Source organism: Watersipora subatra, chromosome 3 (assembly GCF_963576615.1).
Source record: "Watersipora subatra chromosome 3, tzWatSuba1.1, whole genome shotgun sequence".
Classification (NCBI taxonomy): Eukaryota; Metazoa; Bryozoa; class Gymnolaemata; order Cheilostomatida; family Watersiporidae; genus Watersipora; species Watersipora subatra.
Genome location: NC_088710.1, coordinates 67,405,946 through 67,422,462, shown reverse-complemented (window position 1 = coordinate 67,422,462; position 16,517 = coordinate 67,405,946). Strand labels below are relative to the sequence as shown.

At 35.0% G+C, this 16,517-nt stretch overlaps 2 protein-coding genes across 2 annotated transcripts in view; both read right to left on the bottom strand.

The window, feature by feature from the left end:
• Nucleotides 1-3,401, bottom strand: part of LOC137390910 (uncharacterized) — a 34,118-nt gene extending 30,717 nt beyond the window's left edge. Inside the window, exons 1-2 of the mRNA XM_068077226.1 lie at nt 3,346-3,401; nt 3,170-3,230 (exon numbers count right to left, since the gene is read on the bottom strand). Coding sequence (XP_067933327.1) covers nt 3,170-3,230; nt 3,346-3,401 — 117 coding nt within the window. The remainder of the gene's footprint in view (nt 1-3,169; nt 3,231-3,345) is intronic.
• Nucleotides 1,969-16,470, bottom strand: LOC137389693 (tRNA-uridine aminocarboxypropyltransferase 2-like). The gene is made up of 11 exons (XM_068075770.1): nt 16,364-16,470; nt 10,620-10,731; nt 9,974-10,061; nt 9,723-9,817; nt 9,010-9,193; nt 6,243-6,371; nt 3,949-4,863; nt 3,346-3,434; nt 3,170-3,230; nt 2,638-2,747; nt 1,969-2,186 (listed from the first exon to the last, which is right to left on the bottom strand). Exons 2-7 carry the CDS (start codon nt 10,703-10,705, stop codon nt 4,741-4,743), a joined length of 705 nt encoding a protein of 234 aa, XP_067931871.1. The 5' UTR covers nt 10,706-10,731; nt 16,364-16,470; the 3' UTR covers nt 1,969-2,186; nt 2,638-2,747; nt 3,170-3,230; nt 3,346-3,434; nt 3,949-4,740.
• Between the last annotated feature and the right edge of the window lie 47 nt (nt 16,471-16,517).

Genomic DNA, 16,517 nt, shown 5'->3' with positions numbered 1-16,517 from the left:
TTAAAAGTTAGAATGGTAAATGTTGTATATGTTAAATAAAAATAAATTTTCTGACTAAAGACTTTTTTATTACTTGGGCAACGCTGAGCATTCAGCTAGTCTATTCATATATTGATTCTGTAATGCTATTATTTATTGTATATGATTATTCCATAGATATATAAACCATAGATATATAAGGTTTATATATCTATGGATTATCCTCAATATATAAACCATTTCGAAAGAGTTTTACATGAACAGCGCAAATAGTATCACAATTAGTAGCTTCTGATGTTGTACTTGTTTCCCAGCCCATGCTTGGAAACCTAATCTTCAGTGGCAGCAGTTATGAACTGGATAATTTCTACATAAGGCGCTTTAGGCTATTAGACAGAGTATAGAGGCATGAAAGGTTATTGATGATCAATAGGGTACTACAGCAACTTATTGGGCGAATGAACTTGTAAACTTTATAAAGCTGTCTGTGTATCATTGCTTGTACATCAGCAACTTTAAGGAGCTGCATTATGAAAGGTACAAATAAAAGTCTGTACATACATAGTTCAGCAGATGTCATAACATAAATATTATAGAAAAATACATACCCTATTAAAATGTATCATTCCACTGGAATTAGTGTCAGACACTACCATTTCACCACTTTACATACGTTTATCTAAACGCCACCACAGCTATGTACCCATATTTATTTGTTGTTTACAGCAATACTGACTTGTGAACTAGTTGTTATACTAAATGTGTGATGTCCGTGTACTAATATTCATCATTATATTCTGCAGATAGCAAACTGAAATGCGGTTTTACAGGTCGTTGTGATAGTTTTTCTGCTATGCGTTTGTCACTCTGTATACATACATGTAATTGTACGGTCATATTACACTAGCAAGTTTTTGGCAAAGTCAGTGCAAACAGTATGGCTACTGCCACTAGACTCCAAGTAGATGCTCCATAGTAAAATAGGTTAATATAAAATAGTCATTTATCATCATGATCCTTTGGCGAGTGATGTGAAAAATTTTTAAAGCATAGCCAAAGGCAAAACTGGTTAGTCCTCACAATCCATAGGTGCTGTGTATCCTACCGGAATCAACTGCTAGCCATCAGAACATTTCCAAACCTCATTCGTATATGTACTGCAAAGGACCATACGTATATATGAAATGTGTCTCATTTTATTCATATAAAAACATTTCTATGATGTATTGTAGCTGTCATTGTTTCTCACATGAGCTTGGCTACTCAAAATTCTTACATATTAAGTGGTATACAATGTCTTTCGAGGTTATCAGGCCATGCTCGAGTTCACAGGACATAGTCTTTCCTTAGTTTGAGTAGGACATTTGATTTAATGACAGTCGGTTTTTGCCAAAAGCTCTTTGGCCATCCGGAGATGCAGCTGCAGGGAGGTAAATTGGCCTTGCTCAAAATAGCAAAAAATATTTTGGAATGCAACTCGATTAATGTGAGTTCAATCATTTCATTAATGAAAATAACCATTTCATTGCTAGCATCTGGACAAGCGCCATCTTGAGGTCGGCAAAAAATTTGTGCTTTCGCTGAATTTTATTTTTGTGCTTAAAATTTCAAAATTTGATGCCACTAGATAGAGGCAATTTTTGTGATGCTTTTGCACACAACTCTTTGCTGTATCGGGGCCGCCCTCCATAAAGCAACCTTTACAATGGCTGTGTTACAGGTAGCTGCTATGACAAAGTTCGAAAAAAAACCACTGAGATGCAAGCGAGGTTACAGAGAAATGATGATTTTCTGTATAATCAATCGGATGATGATGTAAGAACACTAGAAAAAAAGATTAACAGCTCTCAACCTGATCCACTTGCTTGGTGGAATGAAAATCTAAAGACAAAGGTCAAATAGCGAAGACATGAGCTGGTCAATGAGACTCAAGGAAGGGTCATTCAGTCAGTTAACCATTCCTTAACATCTAATAAATAAGAGACCAGATTACTTTTCCAAGTTTATTGGATAAATAACTACAAACGGATTACATAAAGTAAAAGTTTTTCACACCCCTTAAACCTTTGTGAATTCTGCATTTATTATGGTTTCAAATGTATTATGCTTCTGCATTTATTATGCTGCTATAATAACAACATTGTCTAATCCAGCAAGCGTTATGTAGGTTCAACAGGCAGTGGGTCTTTAGGAACACTGAAGCACACCTACAATAGCAATGCTTAGCATCATCACATACAATGGTGAACAGCGGATGTACATTACTACCACACTGCAATATGTCCATTATATTGTCACACAGCCATCTCGATACAAGTAATATAGTACATGTGGCTAGCCAACAAGGTAGCTAATTTCTAGGCCAGCAGGCATCCAAAAACTGAATACACTCTAGTTAGTGAAATTCTGTCTGAAGAAAAACTGATATACACCAAAATATCAGCGTAATTGTGGATATGTAAGCCTACTATACTGATTTACAGAACTACAATTTTGCAACCTCGAATGTCAGTTATGTTAGAATTTCGAATGTTGGAATTTCTTCGAGTGCAGAGTAATTTATTCACTCAAACTTTACATATGTTAAAAAATTGATATGTTTCGCAAGTCACCGATTGATTGTCCATCAAGGTCGCGCATGTAATGACACCAGTTTACCTTCGCACAAACTAGTCGTTGAGGGATTAGATGCCTTTGTATGTCTCAGTACTCATATCTGGTCGGTCCGCTGGAAAGCCTCTATTTTTGTGATCTCTTGTTGATAAGAACTACAGCAAAAAGTGAAATATTCAACAAGTAATTTGAACATAACATTATATGAATGGCAATTTTCAGAAAATAACATTACGCTTTAAGGTTATTATGAGGAATTGTTAAGGCTTTACCATCTAAGGTCTTGTAGAGTGAATATTGTCATTTATAGGAAACAAATAAGTAAAATTAAAAATCAATGAGAAAGTGTTTGTAAGATAAAACCATGAATTAAACAGTCAATTAAAAGGGACATTTTAGTTTTAATTAGCAATGTGAATTATAAAGTATACATCTGCCAGATCACAGTATTTTGTCTTTTTTGCTAACCAAAGACAACGCCATAAAAAACAAAATTTGGCATGTCACTAACCAAGAATAAATCAAACAGCGCCAAATCTAATGATTTAACATTGCTGAATTGCACAAGCATACTCACCTTGAATTTATCTGACTGCTGCCACTTATTCCATGGTTCAGGGTTGGCTTTGCGATTCCAACTAAATAAACAATAACATTTGCTTTATGAAAGCTAATATATTCTCAAAGAATGTCAAATTTAGCTTTGCTATCAGTAATCGACCATAGTAACCGGTACATGTATATTAAACTCACGCCACGTCTGGATTCATGAATACGAGTCTGCCGAGATAAGTGCCACAGAGTGCCATACCAAAGGCCAAAGCTCCAAACAAGGGAATCAACTACAAATAACATGCGTAAGAGCTCTGATACAACAATTATATACTGCCCTTCATGGGGCTGTATATCAGTGGTTACAATCATAAAATAGCAATGGCGAGAATGAAAAATGAGCCATAAGACAGTGTCAAAAAAGAGAACATCACAAAAGATGTAGCGTATTAATATTGCTTGATTTATTCGATTAGCAGCATTGAGCGCAATTTTTCATACTTACACATAAAATGCTGTACAAATTAAGACATGTAAAAGCATGAATACGATAGTTGCAGCATACAGTCTCTTCAATCATTTATAAATTTCAGACACACTCCAAGATACTAAGTTGAGTAACTTTAATGATATAATAGGCAGCTGTAAACCTAAAATTGCAACTGAAATCAGGAGTAAAAATTGTAACTTTTATGGGAAATACTCATTAAATAACGATAACTATCGGGCTCGTGAAAACTCATTTAACGCTTTAAACTATATTTGGTTGAAGCATTTGAAAAAACTACATTGTACAAACAGTACCTCTTGATGTTGTTTCAATGATGCAACGCTCAATCCACGCCACCTTGCCATGTTTACTGTACAGGATCAGATCTATAGTATCAGACCTACAAATATAACACAGCAGCCCGAATAGCGGATTCCGGTAACCGGAGTTGCTAAAGTGTCAGTGCTGTAGTATTTCAAAAAAAATGCTGCATTATTACATGAAGTATAAGACAAAGCCGTATAAATAAATTGAAAAATCAATTTTTTAATTTTGAGCAAAATTTAATGTCGTTATTATATCATAAAAGTTGCAAACTTCGAAGACACATTTATGGCGAGCTAATTGAGTAAATAACTCCAAAACCGTTGGTGTTTAGCTTTTCCACGAACATACATACGTTTGTAGCTTATTGATGCGACTTGACAGAATGCACTTCTATAATTGTGATATCAAATTTGACTGCATTCGTGTTTGACATGTAAATCGATGTTTATATATTAGGGTGAACCCAAATTACCTAAACTTCGAAAATACAGCTGTCATTGATAGCATTTGCAAAGGTGCTGCAAATGACTGTGATAACATCATTCAATATAAAGTGTACAATACAAGCACATCTAAACAGACATACGCAGACTTCTTTATCAGTAAACAATGAGCAGCGGTTCACCCAATACAAAGACGTGCCATGGATTAGGTGTTGTTCATAGTCAGAATTAATTAGCTATCAAGAAGATCTTTTACATTTTAACATACCATTATTTTTATTAATGACAATACCCAATAATAGATACTGAAAATAATGTGCATCGAAGTTTCAACATTCATGATGAGTTTTTCTGAGATTTATAAATGCCATTCTTGATGAGATATTCCTTGCTCTGGTGTGCAACAGCTCCATGACGCAGTTGAAAGTCACACAACGCATTGAGAGGTTTCGTTAATTTCTACAAAACATAAGTCTCTACAGTTGATATTGAAGGTTCCATTGGTCAATTATTGATTATATTACAAAGAATAGCAATAGCAAACCAAACTACAATATACTTAAAAGAAAGGGTAGCTGTTGAAAGTTTATTTAAAAGGGTCTAAAAGACTGACAAAGGTTTAGAGCACTGTAGTGAAATCATGGACATTGTTTGTCAAGGTCAGAACATTTGATACAAATAAAACATATTGCTGTTCTGTAAATATTGAATTGAATACATTCTTGGTTTCAACTCATAAATTTTCATCTGAGAAATTGGTTTGCTAACAACCTAAGAGCAATTCAAAGTAGGATTTTAATGGCGGATTGTTTTTTTTAGAGTCTGAAGACATAAAAGCAATAGAGCATTGCATAAGGCTATGTGCACACGACTCTTGAAATCAAAACTAAAGCGATAGTAACACAAAATAAACATTAAAATATTATTTATTGGTATTTGATATGTGGTAAATAACTTATTCTAACCACCGGCAGTTCAAAATAAAGGTTACTTAAACCATAACTGCCACGAACAGCTTTCATTGTTTGTTCATAGGTAAATCAGACCGATTCAAATTTTGTACTAAAAACAAAGATTGGTCCACTAACTTTCAAAGTAACTTTTGTTTTTGAAGGCTTTTTTACAGCAATTTTAGTATGTTAACTAATGACAATCACTTACTTAAGCAATAACCCCGCGTGGTATACAATGCCGTCGGGTATGTGCTATCATATAGCGACTTATATCAACAAGCTATCAACTCATTCTCAGTGGCCTATTGGATAGGGTGTCGGAGTGGTGAAAGGTAGGGTCTGAAATCAAATCTACTTCGGGATGGTTTATTTATTCCAAGATTTCAATAGCTATAGGTGGAATGCATACACACGGAAATACTTTGAGAAATATACGTTACGAAATTATAATTTTTAATAAGGTCACTTACAAAATCAATACATATTAAAATACTGAAACTAAAATGTTTGAAATTAGCTGAAAAAACAACAATGTGGTACTTGAACCAACCAAAACAATTCTTTTAAGCACTATTATAATAAATCAGGAAACGCTCAGTATATCACTGCATCAACTTTGAGAAACAGTAAGCTACCTACTACTGAAACAGCCTAAACTACCAACTTTATTGCCATTCTAAGGCATATTGACATTGTAACCCTGTTTTAAAAATGCACTTCGCACATTCTAGAAAACGTTTCACTTATTTAAAGCAGCATCATGCTTTGCCAGCCTACTTACAACATTCAAATATGGGTCATGGTTCCATTTTAACACTGGTCAATTCAGTTCATTGACAGACAGGGAGTGCTATGTAATCTCGTGAGTAGACTGGAGATCCTTACCTCGAATAGCGTAGAATCATTTTCCAATGACTCGAGTGCCAATGCTGTGCTCTCTAGTGTTGACAGGCATTCATCAGTTGGCTGAGTTCGCACCACGTATTTGCTCACTGATGCACTGGTCACCTTCACCTTTCAATAGAATTGTCATATGACAGAATTACTGAGTGGTGAAATCCTTGAATGCTACGAATAAATGGCAATCAAGCAGAAACAGCGTACAAAATAACTCTTGAAAGCCTTTTGTTAGAGTTTTATTTCCTTGTGCAAAACAACCAATAAGGATTGTATTTGAGCCACATTATTAGCTAGAAATTCTCCTGTCATACAGCCATGACCAAAGTGATAATGGAAAAAAGAAATGGTACTGCTGGTTGTTGAAAATGTAGTTGTCAGCAGGAATTGAAAGAGTATAGTGTAAATGAGAGTTGTTCGAGATGATATAAAATAAATTTGACGGAGCACGACTCCAAAAAGGTGCAACAATTTATTTTGGAGGTAAAGTTGGGTTGAAACCAGGTATATGAGTAAGTGGTTAGTTGTTGATATGACGGTTGTATTTGGTAGTGTAATATAAATAGATATATAAAGGTGAAAATTTTCTATTTTAGAAGTGTAAATACATGTATAAAAAACATACTTACCAAGTAGTTGAGGAAAAAAAGCGAGAGATTGATGGTAAATGTAGTAGTTGAATCTTAAGCCTAGATTCCTTTGTGAAGTTTTTTTTTTCTTCATTGGTACCTACATAGGAGGCCCTCCTATAATTTTATTCAATGGTCATGATCATGAAGTCATGGTCATTTGCCAATGAAATGTCACAGCTCCATGTATAATCTTTGTTTATTGATGAAAAGCTGTAGGGCAAATCATTAGACGTCAATGTTGCTAAATCTAAATAGCCCAGGTTTTATGCATCGGTTTCTGCATTGGTACCTACATAGGAGGCCCTCCCACGATTTTCTTTAATGATCGGGTACTCTACTATCAATGGGAGGTCATGGTCGTTTGCCAACGATATGTCACAGCTCCATGTATATTCTTTGTTTATTGATAAAAAACTGTAGAGCAAATCGTTAGACATCAATGTTACTAAATGTGAATAGCCCAGGTTTTATGGCAAACATACGGTTTAATAGCTATCTGTTTCATTGTTGCTAACTTTGTGTGATGATGAGGGCTCACAACTAGTAAATAAAGGGAAAATGACAAGTAAAAAAATTAAACCACTACTTTTATTGAAAAAGCTGGAGGAAAACAGGAGATTCTGCGAAAAAGGGAGGCTGACTTAAAAAACTGGAGGGTCCCGGCCAAACCGGGAGACTTGGCAAGTATGATAGAAAAATGTTAGGAGTGTTGTGAATGGAAAGTATATGGGGAATGTAAAGTTGTATATAAAGTAATAGAAATGGAATAATGGTATATGATATAGAATAATGTTGTAAATAGATTTATATGTAGGCCCTATATAAGTAAGTATATGTAAAGTGTTTTGTATACAAACTAATAACAAAGGAAGTACATAATAATAGAAAAGGAGACATATAAAGTGTTTAGAAAAAGTTCATATAGAAAATAATAGAAATAGTTTTGTTAGATAAGTGCAGTGTTCTGTTAAAGGTAGCACAGTCTAGCCTCCTCTCTTTTACGTTGTAGAATTTGGTCATTGATAACTAACCGAGTGATGCGCTCCCTAGCGAAGTTGTTAACAAATAAGTCATTAATGTTTCAAACTCGAGAGAGAGAGAGAGAGCAACAAACGATATTCCAGCGATAATTTCGGCTAAAGACTGGTGAAATGTGTACATTTTTCTATCTGTCGCACGGCTTTATGGGCGTTTAGTTGGCGGGTCTAAATTTTGATTAAAAATACTTGTCAGGTTTTAATGGCGACTTTTGGCCAAATGAATCTTTCTAGTTATGTATCATCCGATGAGATGGATAATTTTTAGGATATTGTCGACAATTTTCAAAGACTTGGTAACATATTTAAATAGGTGTATAGGTGTATAGGTGTTTTGTATCATTATTATACTTAAACGACTCCAAAGAAAAATGGTTAAATTTTTTGATGGGATTTCGGTAAAGGGGTTTGGGTATGGCTGTTGGTGGATACTTTTCGGGAGTTGTGTGCACATAGGTATTTATCATAAAGCTCCCAAACACACGCTTCACTCGTGTTTGGTCCTGGGAAAATTTAAAGACACCATTTGTTGCAAAAACACATGGTTTCTCTAACTGCCTAAGTATAGGATTTCACATGTAAGGGTAGAAATTTGTGCTTTTTAGGATCGTCCACCTTGAACGATTCCGAAGTGACGAGTGTTGTTAATTTTCATATAAAATAATATTAAGCTGATAGGAATGGTCAGGGTGGCAATACAATGAACAACCTTAGATGCAAACCAGGAACCTTTTTTAAATTGATCAAACAAACCAAAGTTTCACATATTTTATTACAAATAAACAGTGCAAGAAAGATTTTCGTCAAATATTAAATTATTTATATTTCATTTGCTCTTCAAGCCATAAAGCATGAGAGAGCAGTAAATAGAGCTTTCAAAATGAATGAGTCATAATAAGGATCACTAAAAAGACTTTTGAATGTAACGCGTGTTATTTAGCAGTACGATCCACAAAAAGTATTTATGTACAGAAATAAAGGGAAGAAGTCAATATAGATGATCTTAGGTAAGATAAAATGAGATAATGATAAAACCCTTCGTTCATGTGACTACTTGGTCGGGCTTAGACCTTAACTTTCACCTACCTTTTTCATTTGTTGGAGAAAGCTGTTCTTCCCATATATGCCCCGAGCCTGCAGCCACGTCCCATCCAAAACTATGAGGTTATATGGCTTGTCTGTTGGAAGAGTATTTATGGGGACAGCACTGCTGTCTGGATAAAGCAGTACTGTGTTGGGGGCACCGACTACTTCCTCCAGTAATGGGTAGCTGTACAAATGTTACACCGATGTTCATATTACAAATCTGCAGCCTGTGATGTGATTTATAAAACAAATGGGCTGCTGGGGCGGAGCCTTGGCAGAAACTATTTAGGTCTCATTTAGAACTGGTAATGATGAAGGTTTGATCTATGTCTATGGTCTATGTCGTTGGTCTGTGTCTATGGTCTATGTCCTATGATCTATGTCTATGATCTATGTCTGACAGAGGGTTAAAATCCAACAAGTAATACAGCGCAATGCAAGAAATTTTGAACTCAAAGAAAGACTGTGTGATTGCTGCAATGAGGTGTCTATCCCGCATCATATGATATACTACTTGCAACACGTGCCTCTTTTAACGCATAATAACACAAATTAAAGACATATTAATTGACTGTAATTGTATAATCTCAAAATACAATATTTTGAATAACCAAAACAAGAGAATGAATAAATAAGAAAAGCTCTGTTTTCCTAATAAGCCAACAAAGAGATCGTGTTTGTCTACTCATTAGAGAGCAGATATAAAAACCTACCGGCTCACATTGAACCTTGATCCGAGCAGGATTGTACAAGACCCTTGCGCCAAGCCATTAACCAGCATCGGTGTGGTAGAGAGACGTCGCTTACCCTAGTAATCACGACAGATCAGATAAAAATGTTCTCATTGGATGGGTACATGCAGTGATTTATTAGTTGGAAATAGGCTACCGCTGTAGGTAGCCTGAGCATGCATCGACTTCTATTCCAAGGCCAACCCAAAATAAATGACAGGAAAGGAACTAACCTCATAGGGATGCTGTAGAATAATCACTCGTGTTTTAATGTCAATGGGACTCGGTAAAAAGGGGCACCAGCAAACAGTAGCAGGGCGTCTGCCAAATAGCACAGAATATAATGGAAATAAAAGCCGTGATGAGAGAGAAGAGACGAAGATTAAGCAGAGGTCTATTCTAAAATAATGCTATCAGTATGCCATCAGTAATATCAGATAATAATGCTATTTGTATGCCGTCATTGGTATTATTCATTACCATGTGTGTAAGATTTTTGCCTTTCTCATCGAAAGTCAGTTTGATATATTTTCAATAACAAGTGCAGTCTCAAATGCACAAACTATGGCAAAATTGTACCGTTTTTAGTGTAGTCAATAGGAATTCATAGATCAGCTGATTCACTCTTACACATCACCATGACGTTGCGTCATGCTATTTATAGGCCTCACTTATTTTCATTATTCGCATATCTAGGCTTTATTATATCTATGGGTTAATCTCTCAAACTATAATAGCCAAACATTTTACGATATATTGAAAGTAATTGAACACAATACGTTCCTGTACTTCGCACATGAATTACATCACAACAACTGAATTAGTATCCTCATATAAAACTATATAAAAAATTAAAAATGGTGGACAAGTAAATCTCACCGGCATCTCTCACAAGTCTCGCGTTTTCTTGGCGGCTCAAGAGCAAACCCAACATCAGGAAACACATCTTCAGTAAATTCAGACATACCCTCGTAGTATAAGCTGGCAGGACCTGAATTGACCAAATAAACTTATATAGCTACTTGAAAGATTGGTTTGACTCAGCTACAATACAATTGGCGTGAACTACAGGATTTTAAATTAGCAATGTACATGTATGTCACGAAAACATTTACCTGTATATAAAATGTAGAATAAGTAGCTTTGTTGTCTTGTAGTAAGCTTGGCTGTTTTAGTACTACAGTATAGTATCTAATCTAGTATAGTAAATATGAACTAGACTTTAACATTAGGGCTCTAGAATATTAGAACACAAATTGCTGCTTTATTGAATTTAGAGAGCTTTTGTGTGCAGCAATACCTAGAGAGTTTTTTGCAATGAAAACACTGCTGCATTATATGCACACAGCTCTTGTGTAATTCCATGATAACTTTATGTAAAGACTAACGATAGAGAATCAATGGAGTGTGTAGCAAAGGTCAGTCACTGTAGTGGCTTCACACCCACAGGTTCAAGCTGTATTTACATCGTCTCAACAATTTATGTGCGATGGAATGCACAAATACGTATTCTATTTAATCTATCTGTGAATTCGACTATTTGAAGGTACATCTGGTAAAAATCTGACTATTTTTCTTGCTTCTTATTGTGTTGATGAATAAATGTATCTACACATTCCAAATATAAGCTGCGCATTTTAAAGTTGTCGGCTCATAAGATCCAATAAAATTGTTGGTTTATGGAAATTTTCTATGCTACAGGCTTTGGATTGTCTATTAGCTATATAAGATTTGATTAGGGTACAATCCTATGGATGTTACCGCTGTTATTGTACATAAATAAAAACTCCAACTGATCTTACATTTGATTATGAAATTTTGCTAATTTTAATCAAAAGCATTGTAAGCTTTGTGTAAGTAAATATGAAGTATGACCGGCTTACAAATCAGCTTATAGCAAGCATAGTTGAGATGACACTATAAAATATTTGGTTTACATAAACAAGTTCTTGACAATTGATGTAGAACATAAATTTTCAATATTAATAGACAATTTTAATAATAAAAGCATGATAAATAAAAATAGCAACTTTTATTGCAATCGATTTAGTTAAAAAAAACATTATTGACGACTATGTAGAAGCGCTATAACACGCTTATCATGAGAGATGTGAGATACGTAATTTTTGTTTTGATTAAAATGGTTATTTTAATCAGATTTTTTTTTGTGTGGAATTATTTGTAATCACTCAGTGCGCTGGTGCATAGGCAGTGGGAAAGGTTGATCACAAATGTCGGTTATTATTCCTGTAGCCAACTATTGCCTTGATGAGATGTGCAGTGCATTATTTCTACATTGTTTTAGGCAATCTAACATTAGCCAAATTCTTTTTCCCCAAACTTGAAAACATTATGAAACCTAGGCTTGCAAAATTTTCCATTTTACCTGGATGAGCTATATGACAACTGCTGAATGTTTAAATAAAGGTCTAAACACACTAGGCGATTTTATTCCGAGCATCATGAGGAGGGCGGAGATATCGCTGGCGTGTGCGTAAACACACTTGAGCGATTCACTAGCAAAGGATATAATGGGCACGCTCACAAACTGCCAATTAAATTGCGTATCATTAGTTTCTTCAGAGTTGTTAATAAATTTAGGTAAGTCAATATGGCGCCATCTATGCAAAAAGGTAAACAACTTCCGCGTTTGTTATTAAACCGATCTTACTTTCGCGGATTGTACACTGCTCACACTACAAGACATAAGAAAAAATGGTTATTGTATTTTTAAATGTAATATTTTACAATTTTTATATATATTTTATTTTGTAGTTTTTATACTTAATATAGTAAATATTTACCATTCTCAAGATGGTGAACCTGCGCAACGATTAACTCCAAATTTTAGTTTTCAACTCGGATTTTTTGTATTTTTCTGTTTGTTATGGTGTACAGGAGTGGGAGCGCTTTTATTAAATTTATGAACAATTCTGTGTTCGTTCTGAAGATGTTTCAACCGTAGCAAAATACTGTAGGTAGCAAATTGTCACTGCTGTACATCGCTGAACATCGATAAGAAATAATTACCCACCCTAAAACTGCATTCGGGTAAAAACCAACCAATTGAAATGCATCTCGCTAGCGATAAAGTTGCATAGAAAAAGTCTGGCGTTATCGCTCTGCATGAGCTCGCTGAGCTAGTTCTAGCGCAGATTAGCGCCACGCAGCGTGATATCACTCTAAATATCACCCAGTGTGTTTTCGTCTTTATGCTTTATGAACAATAGCGTAGGTAGAGAGTAGGTAGCAGTAGAAATGCATAGTCAACAGCCATGGGACGTACAGTTGCACAATAAGCAGACCATGGGAGAAAACCTTAGATATAGGTTTGGCACAAATCACAATATGAAAAATTGTGTTATAATTTATGATTGAAGTTTGTCTTGTACCACGCCTCTTTTAAAAGTATGGCATATCTGATTGAGCCACAGTTTATTATTCTTGGCATTGAGATATTTAAAAATATGAATTAATAAAAGATAATCTTCAACAATTTATGTAAGATGCAAAAAACAAGCAATGAGAGAAAATGTCTAACAGTCAACATCTAGGAAATGCAAAATTCTATAGAATTCATTCATTTGAAGGTTCATCCATGGTCTCACTGCAGCTGCTACATCACGAAAAAAAGTAACCAAAAATCTGTGACATTTATATAGTTGAGAGTGCAATAATCAAAATTTTCAAGGTCTGACAACGATCAAATATTCAAAAATAAGGAGTTGATCAAATTTTGCTCAATTATATAGAATTCAGCTATTTTATGTCCTTTGTATATTCTGTATAACAGTATATATACCCTTTGGCATCAAGCCAATGGTGAACTAGAACGCTAACGTGTTTAGAATAGCTAAGTCTGAAGGAAAGTAATTAGAGAGTGATCTAATAGATTATTCTATGGCACACACTTGCAAGTATGATACCCATTTTCTTTGCTGACTGGATATATAATGTAAATAAAGATGCTGAAGGAGAATTGTGGGTAACGACTAAGTTTTTATTAAACATAAATAATATGTTAAATAAAATATAACAATATTTAATGTATTGACTTTTTACGGCAGCATATATTCGCTCAGTGAGATTATAGTATAAATAGGGAGAGTATACAGTTAATCATTTGGGTGAATGTGTCTAACTCAATTAGAGTTATTAATAAATATAAAGCTAACATCTACAGTAATATCCATTATTCAAGGCGCAACATCAACGCAATCAACAAGGTTACAATAGAAACCTTGTTAATAAATAAGGTTGGAAAAGTACAATCATTTATCGTTATACACAGGTTCAATAGAATTTATGTATAATATAAACTCAAACTATACTTTCACACACCAAATTTAGAAAAAACAGAATAAAATGTAAATGTCCAACATGTAGTAACATCATTTACTATATGTTAATGTTTTGTATGATTATCCAGCGAGCAATAACAGTATTTAGTAGATGACTAATACAGTAAATGATACAAAATATAATAACGTCTAGCCATAACAAACATATGAGTTTTGCAGTGCCCTCTTTCTCAACTAGCGAAAAAACTGAGAGGATGCAGCAGTGATTTCTCATTTAGCAACCATGCTGTTTCAACTCCTTTGTCTCTAAATCTACTTCACTGCTCATTTTCTCCAGTGAAATGAAGATAATTAATGAGCAAGTGCACTCGGGGGTTTGACACCTAGCTCACAAAGAAAAAAGGACAGAGTGCTTATAATGAAAAAAGTTCTGAAAAACTAAATACTTTAAAAACAGTAAAAACTTTAATTTCTCAGGATGAAACAGGAGTGTTAAAAGCAAATAAAAAGCTTGACACAACTGATGGTTTGTAGCCTTATCAATTTGTTAATGCAGAGTAAAGATTACTCTCGCCTACAAAAAATTTACATTTGAAACTACTATGTTGCCAAGTGAGACTTAAACCCAGGTATTAATTGTAGTCCTTAGAGTTTGTTGCCAAAAATATAAGACCGTAAAGTCGTAAAGGTAATGCTTAAAAATATAAATGGACAGCTAAGGATATAGTTTTTGGTACCCCTGAATACCTCTGAGGCGATAGGACGCTCTATATATTTAGGTACAAGTGGAGTGCCCCAGGGGGAAACAGTGTGCTACAGCATTATCGCAGCGCCTAGCTGTCTAGTGATTATGCAGTTTCTGGTAGTACTCTCATATTACAAATAGTTCTGGGTAAAAAGCCATTGTGAAATATACTGGAGGTTGCATATATTGAAGTGAGTGCCCCACAGCTAGCTGCACACATGACTATCGTTGTTTTGGATCCATTTTTGACTATCTCATCATAACTGGATGGAAGAACACTGTGTCGATCCTAATCTTGGAGAATTTGAATAAGTAAAGCTACCCTATGGTTTTACCTTCGCCTAGATAGGGTTGGAAAACCTAACTGTTCGCGGGCTTCAGTGATATTGTAACGACCTTTCAGACAGCTGACGAACCTAACAGCTTTCCTCTGTATGCTTCTGATTGAGCTTATCATAGATTTGTTGGTAGGGTCCCATATTGTATCCGCATACTCTAAGATGGGTCTACACAGGCTGGTGTATATGAGCAGCCGGCTATTTTTGGGTGCAGTACCGAGCACATATTTAATTGTCCTAAAGATTTTAGTTGCTTTTTCTGTTTTTAAGGCAATATGTTGGTTGAAGTGTAGATCTTGTTGCAGAATGACACTTAGATTTTTTTTTCTACACATGAGAATGGCTACACCATTCTCATGTGTAGAAAAAAAAATCTAGATGAGCCAAGCTTATATTGTAACTGGGGTTTTGGGTTTGGTCCAAAGGAGATAGGACTTTGCAAATTTAAAAGGCATCTTCTAACGTTGTGACCACTTTCTACTGCACTCATATTCTTCTAGAAGGTAATCATTTCTTCTTCATTATTAACTTGGTAATGAACTGGACATGATAGACACGAGTTAGTACTTTTTGGCATTTGGCTTGAGACATTGTGGTAGATAATGACTAAACAGCCTACAAACTGTTTGTCCATACATAGACGTATCGTATCAGTAATGTATACGATTGTCTTTACAAACATGTCTTTACAAACGAAAATTTTGTGCCCTTAACCAAACGCTACTCTTGCTTCTGTCGGCTCTATTGTTCGGACTAATTAAGAAAGCACATGTAAAATCAAAAACAATTAGTGCACGAACTTCAAACATAATTATTTTAATCACGTTTGACACACCAAGCAAAAAAGAATTACACGCACGTATCGCGGTTCACTTGGCTTAGTTCGTATAGTATATCATGTAGTATATTCGAACTGAACATACAGAAACACACCACGCCAAGCATATGTCGTCATACACATAGACGTACTACCATACCTGCCAACTCTCACGCTTTGGGCGTGAGACTCACGCAATCACCCCAAAGAAAAAATGAAAATGCGTGAGAAATGCGTGAGTTTTTTGCCCCAATTTCCACAATTTTTTATATACTATCATTGATACATCAATTGCCCCAAAACCAAATCTCACGCATTGCCCCACTCTTGGGTTGGCAGGTCTGCGTACTACTATAAAGTACATTTGTACCAATATACGATCAGAAGTATAATACCCATTTAGACTTTTACATGCTACTCACATCACCCTCATTTAATTCCAATTATTCTATGTACAGCATTATTAAAAATTTTCCGCCTGTTGTGTAATATTTTCGCTGATGCTTATAATTGTTCCGACGTCTCAACGTCGATAACTAAGTTCTATAACTATGAAATTTCATGTGGTGGGCGTGA

What these genes read in the sequence shown, in the direction of transcription:
- LOC137389693 (XM_068075770.1), bottom strand. Translation starts at nt 10,705, where the DNA reads ATGTCTGAATTTACTGAAGATGTGTTTCCTGATGTTGGGTTTGCTCTT. An exon ending in GAGACTTGTGAGAGATGCCG is followed by an intron (nt 10,062 to 10,619) that starts GTGAGATTTACT and finishes GCTATTTGGCAG; the next exon opens with ACGCCCTGCTACTGTTTGCT. An exon ending in ATGATTCTACGCTATTCGAG is followed by an intron (nt 4,864 to 6,242) that starts GTAAGGATCTCC and finishes TATGTTTTGTAG; the next exon opens with AAATTAACGAAACCTCTCAA.